The 21,508-nt window shown below is 39.8% G+C and overlaps 1 protein-coding gene across 6 annotated transcripts in view; it reads left to right on the top strand.

Moving 5' to 3' along the window:
• PLEKHA5 (pleckstrin homology domain containing A5) overlaps window positions 1–21,508 on the top strand; it is a 210,163-nt gene that overhangs the window by 134,679 nt on the left and 53,976 nt on the right. For all 6 annotated transcript variants that reach the window (XM_063134807.1, XM_063134812.1, XM_063134810.1 and 3 more), the window contains exons 6-9: window positions 2,315–2,419; window positions 6,896–6,968; window positions 16,130–16,230; window positions 18,382–18,497. In XM_063134807.1, coding sequence (XP_062990877.1) covers window positions 2,315–2,419; window positions 6,896–6,968; window positions 16,130–16,230; window positions 18,382–18,497 — 395 coding nt within the window. The remainder of the gene's footprint in view (window positions 1–2,314; window positions 2,420–6,895; window positions 6,969–16,129; window positions 16,231–18,381; window positions 18,498–21,508) is intronic.

Genomic DNA, 21,508 nt, shown 5'->3' with positions numbered 1-21,508 from the left:
TAAGATGTGCAGTGACTATAAAGATCCACATGTTGTTCCTTGTACAAAAGTGAATAAATGCATATTCAGAGTCCCCCAACAGATGTTTGGTTGTCATTATCATTTATTATTTATTGCTTAATTTTCGCTGCCTCTGCCACCTCAGGTATAATAGAAAAACAGTGGAGTGCTCTTGTATCGTTTTCCACTTAATGAGCAAGCTTGTTCGGTCACATCACTTTTACTTTAAGACGTGCTGAAAGACATTGCCAATCAACCCTAATGGACCATATGTCACAGAAATATCTGCAACAGTTATAAAAATTAATGGAGCTTGATTGTTCAGAACTGAACATAGTCTTCCAGTAGAGTTATAAGAAGGCAGGATATAAAGAGCTAAGGTTACGAAGTGGTTCAAATGATGGCACTTAACAGAAAGTCAGGCTTTTAACAAGCTCTGGAATGTGTGAAATGATCGTCAATTCCATCTTTAACCATTTTAATGAATGTTAACCAGCACTTCTAGCTGTTCCAGAAATTGGGCACTTTGCAAATGAAAATATTTATCTAAGAATTATTCCTATTTAATTTCTAATTTGATATATAATTGCTATTTCTTGGTGCCTGTTCAGAGGTTTTCCTCTTTACCAAACTCTGAATACTAATCAGGAAGAGAATAGTGGTGGACCTCGAGCTCACTTAATTCTACTCCAATTGAGTGTGACTCCAACACATCTAAACAACTTACTGTGAAGCTAAACCACCCAGCAGTTAACCCAACAACAAATCATCATTCCAGATTCGCACATTACACTCACAACTTCCAGTCAGGCCATCAGCTGTTGTTTTCATAAACTGGAAGCAGATTGCAGGCACCCTGTGAATCGTGGGTTAAACAACCCATGATTTGCCGCCATGACATGTGAACCAGGTCATTGTAAATTCAAGAGAAGTCAAATGGGAGATCGTGCAGTCACTTGAACCCATTAAGGTTTCACTTCTCACGCTGAGTGGAATGGGGAAGAGAGCAAGCTCAGAGCCCATGCTCAATCTCTCCAAGGAGAACAGGGGAAATCTGAATGAACCCATGGTGTCCAAAGCGAGTTTCGTTCAGTTGCTTTGATATCAAATGAAACCAATATGGGTCTTAACTACTCTCACAAAAATTATTTACTTCCACGCTTTTGAAAGTAAGGTATCAGAGTTTGCTTTTAAGCCTCACAATTAACATGAGCTGAGGTTTTTTCCTTCTCTCTTTTGAAGAATATTCAACCATGGAATAAAAATTAAAGTGCCCTTTGAAAATTGTTAGTTTGTATGTAGAAAAATTCTCTACTTGCCAATGGGATCATGCTCTCCTGGCATTTCCTAACAAACTTCTGATAAAATACAAATTCATTGTATTGCTTGTGTAGATAATAATACATTATGTACACCATTATTTTGCTGCTGGGCAACATGAGAGATTGTACATAACCTTGTACATCTTTTCAAAGCATGGAGTTGTTGGTTTGTTATCTTCAATAGTACTACAGCATCCCAGCTTGGTTTTTTTTTTTTTTTTTAATCACAGCTACAAATGGCTACTGTCAGGTAAATACCACAGTGAAACATTCTTAACCCCTTATGAATTCTGCTATTCTGGTTTTTGTGGCACTCGGGCTGGGCAGAAGTGAATTTAGCAGATGGTCTTCCCTGTGTTAGATTCTCATTGTAATTTGGCAAGCATTGGACAAAAGCCTCCTGAGAGAGGGTGACATGACACTACCATCTTGAACTTGTAACATGCACGCAATGGAGTTGCTGTGCCTACTCAGAAAAATCCAAGATTATAGCAATCACGAAGCTAGCCTAAGGGATTTGTGTGTATGATAGAATTGCAACGATCAAGTTGAGGCTTAAATTTCTTAGTGATTTTAGACCATCCCTGTTGTGGTTTAGTTCCCTTACAAAAACCTGCTTTAATTTTCTGATGACACGTTTCTGCAGTTTTCAGTTCTCTTGTTAGAAGCTTTAATACTTCGTTTGTTCCAGGCCTTTTAAAAAGTACTGCTGTATTTGTGAAATATCCTATTAAGCTTCAGTTTTAAATGTTTGATCCAGAGTTGTCTTGGGAGTTGTTTCTCTCCTTCTGCAAAAAAAAAAAAAAACTTCAAGAAATGCCGAAGCCATCAAAACCTGCAAGGAAATTACTTATTTACCTAAAAAGAGAATAAAGCTGTTTCTTAATAAATCCTATGGGGAGCATGTGATTAGAAACAACCGGCTCCCTCTGAGGATAGCCAGGCTCTATGCATTTTCTCCATCTTACAGCTAATCTTTTTTCTGTTTTTAGACATCTCGCTCTTCAAAGAAAGTTCATAATTTTGGGAAGAGGTCAAATTCAATAAAAAGGAACCCTAATGCACCTGTCGTTAGACGCGGCTGGCTTTATAAGCAGGTATTGTCTGTCTTTGTTGCTGAATATTGTATAAACAATCATTACTTTTTCTGAAATGCAGTACTGAAATTATGAAATATGAAAACCTTTCCTAAGACACATACAAGTGCTTTTATTATCCCTCATTGTATGATGGGGAATTATGAGGAGGAAGATCTAGTACTTGCAAATTAGTGATTTTGCTTTCTGGGTCTCTTACAGTAAATGGTGAGGTACAGTGCTGTAAGGATTTTCTGTCCCTATCAGTGGGAATTGGAAGGTGATCATTGATTTGTAAAGCATTGCATATCTAGTGCAAAATGATAGGCATTTTGTTATATGTTTGCTACTTTATTTGGGTTTGGTTTATTATACCAAGTGAGATGGATGTTTAGAAATTTTCTTCGAATCTTACACAGGTATTTTATACAAATTCTTCCTTGTAAATAAGTGCAGCATAAGTAAGTCTTGGAATTTCTGCCCCTCTCCCCCTCAATTTTGCATGCTTGGTGAAGAATAATTGATATCCTAAATTGAATATACCATTTGATATAAAGCAGTAATTTTTCAGTTCCATATGTCTGGGTAAGTATTAATCACACTATTTGGCATGTGTGATCCAGCTATTTGGCATTCTAAAGTTTTAAAGTTTAGTAATAAAAACCTGTGCAGGACTTCTTCTCTTCATATAATTAACATCACGTGGAGAGAGATTGGGGCCATGTGTGCTGGCCCCACTCACATGCTGTCCACACATTGGGGAGCTTGTCTATAGAAGAGAAGGCTGCCAAACAGATGTAGGCTGTCCCTGTGCACTGGACTCCTTGTGAAATGAGGAGTCCAGCTCATGGGGATGGCCTACGTGCATTCAGCAGACTTCCCTTCTGTAGACAAAGCTTGGGGACACATGGCATGTGATAAATCGCCTGGAGAAAGGTGCACCCAACTTGGGCTTGAATGTGGAATTTATTGAAGGCAGTAGTTAAGGAACAGATTTTTTTGGGGGGGGACACACCATGTACACCCTATCTCTATTTATGAGAATGTCTCATGGCATCTGGAATAAATCAGGATTCTCTAAATACTTTCTGATACAATACAGTATGTCTGCTTACACATAATTGAAGCAGTTGATATGACACCACAAAGGACAATCCCACAGTCAAACAAAAGTTAAACTGTGGCTTTTTGAGAGTTGTCGAAACCTGTCAAAACAACAGTGACAAGATAGCTATTATTTCTATTGTTGCAATCTCAGGCACAATAACTTCTTTATTGTGTCTGCTCAGCCAGCTAACTTGAAATTCGATGCAGAACGTTTCTTCACAGGAGCAAAGGTTGCCTTCAGAAAGCCCTTGCCAGTTTGTAATTATTTGCCTATGACTGGCAGTCTAATGTCACTTTTCAGTAGATTACTTCTCTGTGTTGCACTCTGAGAGCTACTTCGAACATTAAGTAGGGTGCTTGCCACAGTCTCTATAAACCTTAGTAATGCACATGGGGGGTTACTTGTTTCGAACCCCTATGTCAGAAATTTCCTGCACATGCAGAACTATCATGATAAAAAAGTCCCGTCCCCCCCACAAGAGGACAATATCATGTACTCAACCTTTTGTAGACCAATGTAAGTATGAATGATTTGGGGCAGGGTGGGTGGGAGGAAGGGGGCTTGGGAAAAGCCACCTATAAAAACAAACATCCTATGTCAAACAGTAGAAGTGGACAAAGATTAGCATATTTCAGATTATCAGTATTTACCTCATTGTTACTGTCCTCTGTATATAATTATTATAATGTTATATGTTGTATATGCGTAAGTATTTACATATTTTAATGAACTAAGCTAGTACCAGGCAATAATATTTTTATGCAATGCATGAAATATGACAAAACCTGTACAAGCCCCTAAAATGGTTGAAGTATAAATTTTAATTCATGAGGTTTTTTTTAAAAAAAAATAATAAAGAGGAAATCATTGACAACTTGTTCAATACCTTGTGTTTGCTTCCACAATTACAACATTGCAGATTAGGAACTTCACTTTGTCCGCAGCCTGATCTTCATCCAGTGATTGCCAAACAATAGGAGGCCTAAACTCGTATGGTGGAGGGTGGGGGGAGTCAACAAGTTACCTCATTATTTGTCTACCAGCATGATTTTCTCTTCCTGTTCTGCAATACTAGGAAGTTTGTCTTCTCAGAAGTACATGAGTTTCAAGTGTCTGCTTCCATTTGATACAGGTTGGGCATGGGGTTTAAGTAGGATTGCTTGTTTTCGGTCATTGAATACATAGTTTGCTTGTAGCAAGTCCCAACCAAGTTCACTCCCCAACATACCTCGTTAAATGTGTTCAGGTGGCAGAGCTAGCAAAGGGACCTGTGGTGGTCAGGGCCTCAGGCAGAGTTGACAGTACTGTGCTAATTGGACTAGTGATCTTCCTTAGGGCAAAGGCACTCCTTGTATCATTTATCGATGCATATGACATTGGAAGAATGTCCTTCGTTCCTTTTCGACAAAAGGAAGTTCTGGTGGGTGTAACTTCTAGCCATCTGTTGACCATTTGGATAAATGGATGATCAGGTTGAAGTGGAACTGACAGCGAGAGGCAAAATATTGTCAGAGAGCCCTACTTGGCTTTTTTTTTTTTTTTTAGTAACCATTAAATGCTTGAGAATTTAGCAGATTTGCTTAAATGATCTGTTTGAAATAAGGTTCTTTTTCAATTGAGAAGCTGGCATGCATAGCATTTGGAGATAGGAGGCTATAAACCTCCTCGGTAAAAGTAGAACAGTTAAATATTTGCTTTGCTACCTGGGGTGCACATCTTAAAACAAGAAAGCCAACACATCTGCTGAGTGATCTTAACAAAATAATTATCAGCTGCCCTTTTCTGTTTAAGGATATTCAGAGATGTGGCATTCACTCTTGGATATCATCTCAAACCTATTCACCAGGAGAGTATTTAAAATTCACTAATACCCTTTCTTCTTTCAGCAGATTAACATATTTATTAAATTTTATTATCTGAGGGTGCACACACACTGTTGCGGAGGTGGTAGCCATTCATTCTAAGAAACACATTGCAAATTGGTTACAGATATTAAAGCAAATAAAATTGCTTCAGGAATACAGTTTTTATATTTGGTGGCATTTACTTGACAGTAACAGTAGGGCTGATAACAGAGGTCCTTCAAATGATCTCTCCCTCCCCACCCTTTATTTGTATTTACATCTTTTTTTTCCTCAAAGAGCTCAAGTTGGCATACAGGACTCTCTTCCCCCTATCTTATCCTCACAAGAACCCTTTGAGGTAGGGTAGGCTGAGAAAGGAAGAGTGTGACTAGCCCAAGCTCACCCAGTGAGCTTCATAAATGAGTGGGGTTTTAACCAGTCCTAGTATGACACTCTAACCATTACATGATGCTGGCTGTCTTAAGTCAACCATTGGTTCAACCTAGCCTAGTACTGTCATAGGAACATAGGAAGCTGCCTTATAGCAGGCCAGGCTGTCTATGTATTAAAATAATGTTTACCCTACTCTTCAATCAAAAGAAGTCTCCCAGAGTAGTATATATAACAATTAAACAAGCAAGATAGTTCGTGCCCTTAGTCTTACAACTGAAAAAGTCATAACATAATACAAAAAGAAGAGGGATTGAAAGGGAAGAGAGAGAAAAGCAAACACAGGCACTAGCTCTTAATTTGAAAAAACAACAACGACCAGCTGGAATGGAAAACAATTCAAAGGGTAGTAGCCAAATGTTGCTGGTCACTCTGCTACTGCTTGATGGAATGGTTGCTACCAGATGAACTGCCAAGTTGCTTGTCTCTCTACAACAGCTTAATGATGGAATGGCTGAAGCCAGGTTGGAAGGAGAACCCTGGCTCCTCAGCAGAGCTAATAATAGACCTATTCCTCTTCTCTTTCCTCCCATTCTGCAGTTTGATAGAATGGCCAAGTAACAGTTCATCTAGCCCAGCATAGTCAACTCTGACTGGCAGTGACTTCAGGGTGTCAGGCAAAGGTCTTTACCAACATCTGATCATTTAATTGGAGATGCCAGGGATTGAAGCTGGAATCTTCTTTATTCAAAGCCTATGCTCTATCACTGAACTGATAACCCACTTAATTCCTGATAACCCATTTCTCACAACCCCACCCCAGTACTGTTTGCAGTGGCCTCTCCAAGATCTTAGGCGGAGATCTAACTCTGCTATCTGATGAGATCTTTCAACTGAAGGTCAGAGAGAGAGAGAGAGAGAGAGAGAGAGAGAGAGACTGTGATCTCCCATCTGCAAAGAATGTGCTCTGCACTGAACTATATCCTCTTCCCCCTGAGGTTTCCCACTCAAAAGATAGGGTAAAGTTGAAGGAACCTGCAGCTTGTTCACACTAAGAGTGAATGCCACGAAAAGGGGACTGTGGGTGCCTATACTGATAATTTTGTTAGTACACTTTACATTGCCAATGCTTATGAGTTGTATATTTCCCTACAGGATAGCACTGGCATGAAGCTCTGGAAAAAACGATGGTTTGTTCTTTCTGATCTGTGCCTCTTCTACTATCGTGGTAAGTTTTCAAAACTTTTCTGAATATTAAAAGATAAGCTATCCTTTCAAAAATGACTTATGTGTGTAAGTCTTTAAATGGAAATGTTGAAATGCATAGTGGTCATTGTCCTCGTATTGATATAAACAATTCGATTGTTAAACTTATTTCGTTCCACAGAACATGTATGGTTCTTTGGAAAGACTGGACCAAGTTGTGTGCTCCCTGCAAGTCTTTCTGTCCCCAATCTCTCAACATGGGATGCTTTGTGCTGTATCACAAGCTGCTTTTTAAATTAATTGAAGCTTCCAAATCTGTATGCAGTGTTGCAGGGTGCATGTTGATGGGTGCAATCCTAGTCTAATATAGATGAAATGTATTCCTTTCCACACAGCTACCTGAATTGCAGCCCAAAGCACTGCTACTTTTTACTTTTCCCCACTATTGATCTGATGTACTGAGATTACCTCTGTTAATTCCTGATAACCCATTTCTCACAACCTTTTGTTTTCTTACATTTTTAGCTGATATATGAGATTCCCAGCATAAAATAGTGAACTGATTACAGGGAAATAGAAAAAAGTGAACTCGAAAGTGGAAACCGGTCTCAGTACCACTGAGGAATGGGAAACTTCTTTAAATATGTTCAACTTTGTGGGAGACTTACTGGAAGCCAGAAAAGAATCTTATTTGGGGTCATTATATCTAAAAGGGTTGTGAGTTCATGGGGATTTTTAAGGATTCATATAACTCTGTATTCTGAGTTCTGCAGTAGAAAATGATCACTTGTCTACACTAGAAACATGTACTGTTTTTTCTTACCATTTTAACCTATCCTATGCTGCTGCTGCTTCTCACACATCTATAGTTCCCTGAGGAATCATAGAATAGTAGAGTTGGAAGGGGCCTATAAGGCCATCGAGTCCAACCCCCGCCCCCTCTCAGCATGACTGTTTAATAAGTATAAAGACTGAAGTGTACATACTCAGAAAGAGAAGGAGATGGGGTAAAACTGGCAGACATGTTTTTTTTAAAAATAGTGTGCCCCATATTATTTGTTAAGGTTAAAGGAGAGGCCTAGATTTGAAAAAAACTGAAGTGGCTGCGGGGGAAAGGGTTAATATTTGTGAGCAGGCTGGTGGTAGGCAGAGGCAGGTCTGCAAAAATCATACACAAATGCAGAGCAACTGTTTTCACAGCATTCTTGCAAAACACACATTCCCCAGTGTAGCCTGTTGACACCCTAATTCTGTTGTCCCATAATCTCTTGCCACTGACCATGCTGGCTGGGGTTTATTGGAGTTATGATCCAACACATCTAGAAAGCACCAGGTTGCCTCTCCCTGCTATAAGCCATACTGTTCTTCCCCCGTTTTATGGCCATTATGATAGTTCTGTAAGTAACTAGTTAAAGTTAAGTTAGTTCATGAGAATCCATGAAACAATTAATTACCTATTAGCACTACTTATCATTTTTGAATGCAATCAGCAGATTTCTTTTTTGTTAGCCCACAAGATGCACTAATTTGCTTAGCGCTCACTTGTACACTTTTAATTTGCATTTTTAAATCATATAAAGAAATATTGTGATGCATGTATTTTAGTATGAAATTATTGTTATTTAATGAAGCTTAGCACTACTCTGAAATTATTTTTTTATACAAAATCATACTGGCATAAATCTATGATAGACTTATAAAAATGTAAATTAAACATAGCTTATTTACTTATGTGTCTTTGGGGGCCTGTAAATTTTGCAGCAGAAATTACTCCTTCCCAGTCTTACTGGGATCAGTGTCTTTGCTTGATCCCTCTCCTGAAGCCACTTGGCTGCTTTGATGTCTTCTCCAAATGTATAGAAAGTGCCATCATAAACTAGGAATCTCTGGGATAAGTAGTTTTTAAGAGGCTGTGCCCTGCTTCACACATGATGGCAAAACATAGGTCAATTATTAGTGCATTATTGGGAGTGAGCGAGCGTGGTGCCTCCAGCATTTTCCTCACTTCCACTTTTAATCAACAAACTTCGATTGGCTGGGTCTTAGTTTGTCAGCATGACATGCAAACCCGAACCACTCAGTTGTTTAGGAGCTAAACAACCCAGCGGTTAACCCGTGGTTTGTTGTTGGGTTAACTGCTGGGTTATTTATCCCCTAAACCAGTGGTTCCCAAAGTGGGCAGTACTGCTCCCTTGGGGGCAGTGGGATTGCATAGAGGGGCGTTAAGAGGCAAGGGGGCGGCAGGGAGGCGCTCAAGGTGGTCTTTTCCAAGAAGCGCCTCTCCAGAAGGTCTTAAAACCCAGGGACATTTTTTATGGGAGAAGGTAGTTTGGTCCCAAGCCATATAGGGGAAGAATCCACACGTGTATTAATACCGTTTAAGAAGAGTCCTTTCAATGGTGAATTGAAATCTTTCAAAAGCACCAAAATGCTAATGAAGAGACATGCCCTGCTTGGTGTGCCCCGCCATGCTGGCTGCAAAACAGGCGTTCACTCTCTTTTCCCTCCCTCCCTCGGCAAGCCTGCGGTGGGTGCTTCCCATTTAAAGGGGCCAGTGGAGCTACAAAATGACATTTAGCTGAAGCCAAAGTTTAAGAAATCGTACCAGGAGTTTTGGTTACAGAAGAAAATTTCTGATCGCTATCTTGCACTATGGAGAGTGGTTCAGAAGCTCCTGGTTGCATTTTCAACAGCATATTTGGTGGAATGTGGTTTTAGTGTGGTCTGCCTACTTCTCTCCAAGCAAAGACATCGACTCCAGATTACTAAACGTGGTGATTTAAGACTCATGTTAAGTGACTTTAAACCAGACATTGGGAAACTGGAATCACTTCATCAAGCCCATCCATCACATTAAGAATTTACAGAATAGTGAGATACTCTACCCCAGTTACTAAATGTGATATCTAATATTCTTTATAAATGACTATCAGACTTTGAAAATATGATATCACTGGATCAAGTTAATCAATTATGTTTAATTGAATAAACTAAAAAAAATGTAGTTGGATTTTGAATAAATATTCAATTAATTGTTACTGTTTTGAATTTTATTGTTATTATCTTTTTTAGTGGTCGTTGAAAACCGCTATGCTGAATAATGATTTTTATTGTGTGGGGTAGGGGACATTGGGCATGAGTTTGTGGAACCAAGGGGGCGGGGACCTGAAAAAGTTTGGGAACCACTGCCCTAAACAAATCAGCGCTCCAGGTTTGCTTACAACCTCTGACTCAACTGATGATAGGTTGTTGATTAAAAGCAGAAGTGAGGAGCACGCTGGAGGCAATGTGCCCACTTATTCCTACTTATGCATAGCAAATCATGGGTTAATTATATGCTGGGTGCTGGTGCTGAAACTGAACATTCATTGATGAAATCAAAGTGGAAATTACAAGCAATTGCAGACAATCCAAGATTTCCAGTATAACCATAGCAACAATTTTTAAATGGAGTGAATCTCTCTTTGAAAAACATCCATCGGATCTCTAGGTTTATCAAGATAATTTTAAGTACCAGTGTTCTCATGTAGAAATCATTTTACAAATTCAGAACTATTATGTTCAAAAAGATTATAGACTACTGGAAAAACCAAGCCACTGCTGAGTCAAAACTAGTGTAACTGTAATACTGTAATTTTAGACATGGAGACTTTGATTGAGCTAAAATTATATTATAATTAGGGAAGTGGCCAGATTGTTGGTGGGTTTTCCTACTTATAGGAAAAGTCAGTTCAGCTGTTTTCGCCCTCACATGCAACTCCTTTGTTGAATGCAGTCAATTTCATGGGAAGCATCCAATTGTTCAGAAGTTTTATTTATCTTTGTTGCTAATTTTTTAAAATGTTTTCCACTTGATTAAATTATTGGTTTTAGGCTGTATGAGAAATATAAAAGCCGTCTTGTTTAGAATGCATAAATAAATAAACCAAAGCTATTTTTATACCCATGCTCTGGGAGGCAATTGAAGCAGATGGAGTTAGATAATCAGATGTTCTAGTAATCACTTGCAAGCATTAGAAATGGTTATTGGAACACACCAAATACGTTAACCCTCACTTGCTTAAATTGTTAGAATATATATATATATATTTAAAAAAAAACCTTGGCTTGTACACAATATGCTTCTTTGTAATGCCATTTGTAAATAGTTGTGTAGATTTAGTCAGGGCTCTTTACCGTGGTAGAATACAAGGGATAATATGAATCAGAAGCTGGAAAGAATTTTTTTTTGTTACATGCAATTTATTTACAGAGTTCTCCAGTAGTGATGTGGACCACGGTCCTTCAATTGCTAAGGAAAACTGGAGATTCCCCAGGGTGACCATAAGCCCTACTTTACAGAGGATGTTCAGAAGAGCTGTCAGAAGACAGTCCTCTGTCAGAAGGCATCTTCTACCTGAAGGGTTCTCCCGTTGGTTTTAAAGATAAAGAACTTTAAAAAGGGAGAGCAGGGGCCTTGAAATTATGCATCAGAATTTAGCGCCTGAACAGCAACTTGAGCAAGCACACCGGTCACCTTGTCATAGTCTTTTCCCTCACTATGGTGAGATGTATTGTGTTTCTGTTTGAATTTAAGGAATTCTAAATTTTCATCTATACGTAATATTAGCATATGCAAATGTTATGTAAATCTGTCCTCTTTTATGGTGGTACATAAGTGGCTACTCTGAGCTTCCCAGTCCTCTCTGCTTTGGGTAAGATTTTTATTTGGGGATATGGATCAGCCTCACCTTCCAGGCACAAGGTACACTGAGAGCAATTATTCTCTACCCTGTCCCCTGTCACTTTGGATTAAAAGGTGGGTTTGTCCCTGACTTTTCTTTTCCTTAAGCTTGGTCCTAGTCCCTGCAACATTCTTTAACATTCCCCAAGTTGTCCTATGCTTTCTTTCTTGATAACTGAAATCACTTTGCCCTTACTCTGTCTTCTTCCCTCATATCTTTGTTCACATGGACATGCAGCTTGTATGTGTACATGTGTAGCGGCCAAGGTGGAGAAGTGTAGTGCACACAGCAGATTAATGCACTACACTCTTAAGAAAGTGGGGAATACATACTTGTAAACTGGGTAAATTAGCTCAAACATTTATTGAAAAAATAGCACATGGGCGCTGTTTGCACGTAATGGTGGCAAATCGTGGGTTAATTAAATAACTCAAGATTTGCCAGATTGCATTCTGTATGTAAGCCACTTCCGATTTGAATATGCAACCTCTGATCTGCCCAATAACTATAGGTTATTCATGGGTTAAACAACCCAAAGTTAACCTAAGAACTAATATTAGGTTAACTTTTGGTTGTTAAACCCACAAACAACCCACAGCATCGCACATCACAAAGCAATTTACGATCATGCTAATTGGAGGTTATATATTTAAAGGGGAGTGACATGTGTCAACTGGGTCATAGGCTTTTTATTTATGCTGTTTCCCCATAAAATACATGTGCACACTTATTACAGAAGAGAAAAATGGCTTGGTTAGTATACCCACCCCCTAGCACATGGGCCTGGTTACTACTTCTGATTGGCCTAACACACACACACACACACACACAGAGAGAGAGAGATGGATGAAGATTAGGGGGAAAATAGCATTTGCCAAATAAGGAAGAACAACAATGCTATGGAAATGGCACAGATAGATTTAGAAGGAAATGAAAAGAAATCGAACAGAAGCAGCTATAATTTTCTGACTGCAGAGGAAGCAGAATCCAAATGACTAGTTGGTTGCAAGAAGTTAGAGAATGCTGTGGGCATAGCTGCCCTCAGATCTTTCAGCTTTAGTTCCAAATTCAAAAATGGGGCATAGTCATAAACTGACTCAAGTCCCAGTAAAACTTTTATTGCAGTAATTCCAGTAATTAGCTTTAAGCTTTTACAGTCCCAATAAAGATCTGCAAATAACAGATTACAACGTATTTCCTTGACCAGGATCACTTTTAAGTATCTTAACAAAAGACCCAAACAGCCTTGGGTTCAGCGAATGGAATAAATACAAAGAAGTTTGTAGTTATATCCAAAAAAGGAGACAAGGAAGCTTTCCAGGTTAAAAAAAATGTTGCTTCCAGCAAACTATACTGTCTGTTGCCCTCGTTTAAATACAGGGCAAAGGCCTCTAATGATCACTATCAGACATTCAATCCTGGCAGGAAAACCTAGCTTGCAAATGCATGATCTGCCTTACTGGACGCCTTTGTTCCACCCTCTTTAGGTAATGACATGTCTTAGAACACACCTCAGAAACACCCTCTCATGCAGAATCCTCCCCCTGCTGCCTTGTTCCCATGGAAAATGTCCCTGGTTGAGAAGCCGGGCCTCCGTCAAGGTCAGATCTCCCAGCTGCGAAAGATAGGCTGTAACAGCATCCTGAATCTGACCCCCTCCCAGCTCATAACTAGGTGGGAGGCCTGGTAGAACTGACTTCTCAGGCATGCGGCTTACCACAACTGGGCCTGGCTCCACAGCACCCCCCTCTGACTCAGAATCACAGGCTATAGATCCCCACAGACTGGGACTAGGTCTAACAGGCATAAGCTTCAAGCCACTTAAGGTACTCTTGAATACTAAATTATCAAGAAACAGCTTTGCTAGTTTAACCTTTGCAGTGACGAAGGGGGAAATGAACAGAGGATTATTTGTTATTAAAAGCCATCGCAATTTGGTTAAAAATAGAATTTGGAAAGTGAGCCTTGAAATTCCTCAGCCACAGAGTCACAAGGCAAGAGTGGTCAAAGTGGCGGCTGCTGCTCTAGTCCAGCCGGCAGGATAGATTTTCAGCAGCAATGGCTGATGGGATACTAGCAGGAGGACTGGGGGGGGGAGAGAAGGGGAGATGAGTGAGTCGACTCATTGTGGACCAACAGTCAACGCTGATCCTAATCTATACCACGGTTGATTATTATCATGTGGTATGAGGAGTACCTCCTAGATAAACAACTGCCAATTTGATTATTACCCCACCATTGATTATCATGTTGTCCAAATGCAGCATACTTTCACTCTCACACACGTACCTCTTTACATCAATTCCCTTACCAGCATGGCAGTGAATATACTATCTTCAGCTTATACAGGAATCAAATTGCTTATCTGCAAAAAAATATTTGAACTGCTCTGAAAAAGAGAAACTGATTAGAGGCTTTTGAGCAAGGAAGTTAAAAGAAAACAAAAACCCTCCAGCATTGTTTTGCTGCTGTATTTCATACCATACTTGGACAGTTGCCTTTTCCCTCACAGGCACTAGCATACTGAAGTGCCCACATATATTACAATTTTTGCACCCAAAAGTGTACTTGGTTAAGAATGGCTTGCAGTTCGTGTATTTTCAGAAGATTTATGTTTAGGCGTTAATGGCATGGACCTTTTATTATAGCTTGCCTTGCAGGCTGCATGTTCACTTCGGAAAAACAGCATCATTTTACTTCATAGTTGCCATTAAAAGGCAGACATAAGAAACACTACCTGAATACTCAACATTCTGCAATCGTACATTGTAGGCTTTGTTTTGGGCCAGACATTCATTGTGTGTCAGTGATTGCAGCATTCACAGTGGGGTCTTGGGCAGGCGCATGAACTGCAAATTGTGTGTTTGCTTTCATCTATTACAAAGCTCCTCTACTGAAGAGGCATCATTAGCTGCTCCACCTTAATGCTGCCTTAAGGCAGAATTAAAACAGGATTAAAATCCTCTTCTCCATTCCAATGATTAACTCTAATATCCAGTTTTAATTCAGCTAGTCAGGGGACAATTAAATCTTTCATAATATTTGTTTAGTAAAATGCTGCTTTTTGGACAGGGAAAAAGAATTCTAATACCATCCCATTCTACTGAGATATCTCTCCCCCCCCCCCACCCAGGGTTTGCAGGAAGAGACTCATTGGCAGTTGAAACCCACAGAGGCTGTTACTCTGTTCTCAGCTGACTGGGTGAGGGGCAAATCGATACAGAAGGTAGCTGAAAAATGACAGGGGACTAGAGCCTTGCAGTCCTGTTTCTTTCTGATTCCCAAGGCATTGTTTCAGATTTTCTCTGCCTCTAGAATACATGTTACTGTTTAAATGTGTTTAAGCTCCATAATTCCAATCACTTCTTTTATCTTTTTTTTTCTTTTCACAAACTATGCCCAGCCCTAGTCAGCACTTACGTTTATGTAGAAGAGCCAGTGTGGTGTAGTGGCTAAAGTGTTGGACTGGGAGTCAGGAGATCTGGGTTCTAGTCCTCACTCAGCCATGGAAACCTGCTGGGTGACTTTGGGCCAGTCACAGACTCTCAGCCCAGCCTACCTCACAGGGTGGTTGTTGTGAGGATAAAATGGAGAGGAGGATTATGTACGCCGCCTTGGGTTCCTTGGAGGAAAAAAGGCAGGATATAAGGCTAGGCTTTCCTCAGTGGTCCTTTGCAAAGTAGGCTTCCAGAGTTCACACACACACATACATACACACACCCCTCACCTTATTTATAAGTATTTATTGATTATTTATTAACAATATATACTGCTTCTCATTTGAAACAAATCCCAAATCGGTTTACAAAAGGATAAAACCAAACAAAAACGGACCACATACACACAATACGCACATCATGTTGTTCGGAAACCAAAGGAAACAGATATGCTTTTAATAAATGCCTAAAACACGCCATCATTCAAGCTTCAGAGGAGAGATCATTCCGCAGGGCAGGAGCCACTACCGAGAAGGCCCATCTCTGTTTGGTTGCCAAATAGAAATCCGTAGGCTGCAGCACAGACATCAGGGCCTTTCTTGAAGATCGTTGTGGCCTGGGAAGTTGGTATACGGGGAGTCAGTCTGTGTTAGCAGCTGGTAGGCCAGTTGGTGCTGCTTGGAAAGCTATGGGTTCTTCTTCTTTATTATTATTTATTAAATTCATCTCCCACCTTTCTGCCCCCCAAAAAAGAAAAAAAAAGGCATTCACGGTGGCTAGTTTTGATCGCTTGCCTAGAGGCATGGTTATGCGCGCTCTCTAAAAATCTGTTAACAGTTATAAAATGTAGAAGTTTGTTATATATAAAAAAATACTGATGTGGAAGTTTGACCTGAATTTTTCCTACACAGAATTTTCAAGTGGATGGGGAAAGCTTAAATGCAAATGTACGTTATACTGGTGCGTAATACAGATCAACAACAATTTTCTGCTTTAGTCAACCATCTTTCCATCATTTCCAGATGAAAAAGAAGAAGGAATATTAGGGAGTATACTTCTTCCCAGCTTTCAGATATCCATGCTTTCTTCTGAAGATCACATCAATCGGAAGTATGCTTTTAAGGTGAGGATATCATTCATCTGCTGATCTGTGATGTTTAGTTGATCAAGAAACTGTAACTGTACACTCATGCACACTATGGTTTGCAGGAAAGGCCAAAAAAATCCCCTAGAGAAGTCTTAAAAGTCTTCCGTCTTCAGCTCAATTGTAATTTTTGTGGTTGTTTGAATAAGCAGTTCAGACTACTATGTATGTCAAGATGGGCCCCATCACAGATGCACATGTTTGTAACTTCAAAGAGTAATCCACCTCTACAAGCTCAAGATTAGGGGTTAGCCAGGCTGGGCAGCTGCCAGGAGCCCACAGGCTCAGAAATGCCCATCCCTGCCCAACCCCTAAGACCTTCCGCTCACTCCTGCCGCTACCCGCCCCTCTGGAGAGCCAAGCAGGCCAGAGCAAAATGCCTGGCTCTGATGGGGTCCTTCCTCAGAGCCAGGCATGGTGGGGACTGAAGAGGCGTCTGAGGAGATCACCTGTGCCATGAGCCATCTCCCAGGGCCCTTCTCCTCAGGAGCAACTGTCTGTCCTTTGGAACAGCTGCCAATCCTCTGTTTAGCCAGGGCTAACAGAGGATGGGTGGCTGCTCCAGAGGAGAGATGTCCTGGGAGATCACCTGTGACAGAGGCAATCTCCAAGTACACCTCTCCAGTATCAACAGTGCCTGCCTCTGAGGAAGGACCCCATCAGAATCAGGCATTTGGCAGCAGGCAGCAGTGAAGGTGACTGTGGTGGTGCAGGTGGGTGGAGAAGGGAGGGGAATGGCAGGTGCAAGTGGCAAAAGCAGGGAGAGGAAAGGGGCCTTCTGTGGTGCCATGTCCAAGGGCACCCAGAAGTGTAATGCTAGCCCCACATCTCTGCCTAGAAGTAATGTTAAAGTCTGTTTGTCTGCTGTTCTTCCCTTTTGTGGGATTTCTTTTCAAAGCTCCTGACACTGCAGTGCTAGAATTTACTCCATCCCGTGGGGAAATGTTTGTGTGTCTGCAGGCAACTCCATATATCCTCAGCAGTCTTGCAGTATCTCCAGAGGATTCCAGTTACCGAGAGCCAGTGTGGTGTCGTGGCTAAAGTGTTGGACTGGGAGTTGGGAGATCCGGGTTCTAGTCCCCACTGAGCCATGGAAACCCGCTGGGTGACTTTGGGCCAGTCACACACTCTCAACCGAACCCACCTCACAGGGTTGTTGTTGTGAGGATAAAATGGAGAGGAGGAGGATTATAGGTTCCTTGGAGGAAAAATGGTGGGATATAAATGCAATAATTAAATAAATTAATTAATAAATAAATAAATAAATAAATAGACCCATCAGTTGCCTCACTGCCTTGACATCCCACTTTTTGCTAGCTTCCCTGCTCTGATCAATAAGAAACTTAAGGGTGGGAATTAAGTTTTTAGACTCATCTTCTTCCCCTATCAGGCATTTGTATCCCTACTGTCCCATTTGTAGTTGAGAAATCACTCTCTGTGCCTCTGTTTATGAAGTAGAATGTTACTTAAATGTACTAATTTGTTCGTTTCTTTGCACTTGCAAAAAATAATTATTTGCTAACCTGAACAAGAACAAAGTGGTTAATAGCACTCTAAAATTTAGCCTTTTAATCCTAGTATTAATTATACAATATTACTTCCTTTAATGTAGACATTATAGCTCTTCCTCTGTTAAACATTCCTAACCTTACATTTTGTTTCTTGGATTTGAACTTCTTTGGGCTGTTCTTGACGATGAATAAGCTAAACCTCACTGCAAGTTTTAATGGGTAAGTACATACTTTACAACTTGCAGTTTTGTTCTGACTCAAAATACCTGAGCTAATATTTTCTATAATCTGCGTATCCCAGATGCCTGTAGTGAATTTTCAGTCTGTAATTCATAGAAATCACTTAGGAGAGCCTCAGGTGCACTAAGAAACAACACAGCGTACAAATTTAATACTGATGTGTTTTTTCCCAGTTTAATTGCCACAAAATATGAGCATGTTGATGAATAACATTGTATTAGTTACCATGTGATGAGTTTGTAGAGGTCGCCTGCATAAATCTTGAAACCAATGAATTACTGATTAAGGAAACCAGTAAAATTCTTTGATTCCCCTCCTTCTCTTTCTTACAGACTGTTGTAACTTCCCCCCAAAAAATGACCATGTCATTTCCAATCAGGCAGCTCATCCAAATATGAGGACCTATTATTTCTGCACAGATACAGGGAAGGAAATGGAGTTATGGATGAAAGCCATGATAGATGCAACTCTTGTACAGACAGAGCCTGTGAAAAGGTAATGTAGGTTGACAATCCCATAGAATTCCATCAGTTTACAATACCAGATTTGATTTTATTATCTTGAGTAGATATGTCTTGAAATACAAGTAATGGCAACTCGGATAGGTACTTCTTAGCTTGGCCAAACATCAAATCCTTTTAGAAAGTAGCATTGAGACTAAAAATCTTCTCTATCACATTCCAATTGTTTTTCAGGATCTTGTATTGGTGAGGGCTAGAAACATTTTACTAGAGCTGGGGGACAAAGATGCACAGTTTGCAGCTTTTTCTGCTAGGATTTGATCCCAGTTTGTCAATATTGAGATGAAAATTTATAGAGGTGATATCTCATTCAAGAGGCCAGCTTATGTCCCTGGTTTGATTCCTGGTTTCTTAAGTTAAAAAGATCTTAATTTGCTGTACCTTGCAGCTTATTGGTAATGTTCTTAATGCTTTAGGAAAAGACTGAAACTATTTTTTGTTTTTGTTTCTCAACTCCCAAGAACTAGAATGTGTCAGCAGCAAAAATACTAGAAGAGAGACTCTCATCAAGGCTCTCTCTGTTTTCCCAGTTTTAAACAGCTGAAGTAAATGCAGTTTTAACAGTAAAATAGATTGTTCTTTCCAAGTTAGAATTGCATCACACTGAAAGTTGGGGATAATGAAATCATTACATTCTATTGACTACACTAATTTGGATCCATCTGGAATGAGTCATAGTTAAAGGCAGTACCAGGGAAATGGTGGGAGGGAGGAATCTGAGTCTCACGTCTTGACTACACTAATTTGGATCCATCTTGAACGAGTTATAGTTAGAGGTGGTACCAGGGAAATGGTGAGAGAGAGGAATCAACTATGGTGTGGATTAGGATCAGTATTGAGTTGACTATTAGTCCACGCTGAGTTGACTCACTCATCCCCTGCCCTCTCTTCCACCATCCCCTCAGTCCTCCCACTATTTTCCTATCAGCTATTGCTGCCAAAAATCTATCCTCTAGCTGGACTAGAGTGGCAGCTGCCACTTTGACCGCTCTTGCCTTGCGAATCTGTGGCTAACGAAATAACCTAACGATGGCCAAGGAAATAACCAGCATGCCCTCGATACAACACCATGACCAGCAGTAGTTCAGGTAGCCAACTCTGCACAGCATTGGTTCTTTGTGTTGGTTATTTTGGCCAAATAACCAGCCATTGGTTAAAACACTCCCGCCACAGAACACAATAACCCATGGTTGGTTAAATAACAAACCATCGACTATTTAAAGCACTGTTGGTTATCGTGTTGTCCAAACCCAATCTAAGTCTTTCCTCTTTTTGTACTTAATTTTTCCATGCCAAAAAGAAAAATAAGATGTCTGCAAATTTGCTGGTGCAACTTTAATATTTAGAGTCTTAAAAAAACAACTTTTCATATTGAACTGGTTCATTTAAGACATTGGGCCTGTTTGGCTTTTCTGATTGTGTGTGTGTGTGTGTGTGTGTGTGTGTGTGTGTATAAAATCAATGTAAGCTTTTCTAGATTTTCATTCTGTTGTCATGAATATGTATAATACACGTTTTACTGAAGTTATTTTGCCTTGGAGATTTAATTGTAAGTACTCTCACATAATGATGTCTAGTAGTATTTTTTTTTTTTAGTTATAAGTAGACCTAGGTTTAATAATGTCTTGAGGGGTCTATTGAGAATAATTAATCCTAGCTGTTTTAAATAAGCAAAAGCCCATTTAAACTTGTCACTCAAGCAATGAAACAAGCTCTCATGTGGTTACATTACTGATTATATCCGTAGCCTTATTTAGGTAATTCCAAATAAAACACTGGCTCCTTTTACATTATGCAGAATTTGAAATGGATTTCTTTTCTTTTTAAGAAGGAAACGGTTAAGATTTCCTTCTTAAAAAGGAAACTTTCAGCAGCTTTCAGTTTATGCTGAGAAGTCCATCAATGATGCCATGTATTTATTGCATATAATTCTCCACAATTTAATCCAAGTACTGAAAGTTTCATGAATCAGTTGTATAATCATTCGGTTTGCATTACATGTGAGTATCAGGCATTGCTATACACCAACAATAAAATTGTCTTAGGGTGCAATCCTATGCATTTTTAGACAGAAAAAAAGTCCAACAACTCCCAGCCTTCCCTAGGCAACATGGGTAGTTGGGTAATGCTGTGAAGTGTAGGACTTTTTTTCTGTCTAAGCATGCATAGGACTGCGCCCTTAACATTTTAGTGAAATTTCACTGCTATTCCAATTTGGCTCCATACTAAATCATCTTCTTTTTTCTCATAATTACCCAACATTTGTCGTAGTACTCAAAGATAATAAGATCTCTGCACTAGCTAAATCAATCAATCAATTAAGATTGAAATGATGAATAAGGGGGCATGAGTCAGAGGAGGAAAAGATGTGTGGCAATGCAGAGAACTAAAGCTGAGGGATTGCATGGGCCTAACAACAGAAGAGACGTAGTAGAAATATTCTTTGCTGAGGCATTTTGAATTGATTCAGTAAAGAGGAAATCACTAGGAAAAGGGACCAAAAAGGTGCCCAGCCTGCAATAATCTAGCAAAGTAGTTTTCAAACTTGGTTCTGGGTATCCTGGGTTTCCTTAATGAGAAGACCACTAATAGCAGACAACCTTCAATGAAAAACACCTTTTCTTCCATTACTGGTCTTCCCCTCTATTTGTGGGTGTAGGAAAGGTTTGGCTGTGTTGGACTCGTGCAAGACAGGACAACCAGAATATGTCTAAGAATCTTTTGCAGTATCATGTTTCCATGGCAGATATTAAAGGTTTCACAGAAATGCAGTGCAAGCAGGGTTTTTCTCCCAGAAATCTGAGGTTGCACCAGCATGTTTCCCCCAATGTCCGCAAACTCACAAAAATTGTAGAAATTGATTCTACTACAACAGGTCTTTATAGAATTCTCAGATTTTCTCATAAAGAAGACAAAGTGTATTTTCATTACTGAGTATCATAATAAAAGGACTTAGGCATGATTGTTTAAAACAACAGACATTGG

The sequence above is a fragment of the Elgaria multicarinata genome, chromosome 9 (assembly GCF_023053635.1).
Source record: "Elgaria multicarinata webbii isolate HBS135686 ecotype San Diego chromosome 9, rElgMul1.1.pri, whole genome shotgun sequence".
Taxonomy (NCBI): Eukaryota; Metazoa; Chordata; class Lepidosauria; order Squamata; family Anguidae; genus Elgaria; species Elgaria multicarinata.
The sequence above is the reverse complement of the archived record's forward strand: the minus strand, read 5'-3'. Positions and strand labels throughout refer to the sequence as shown.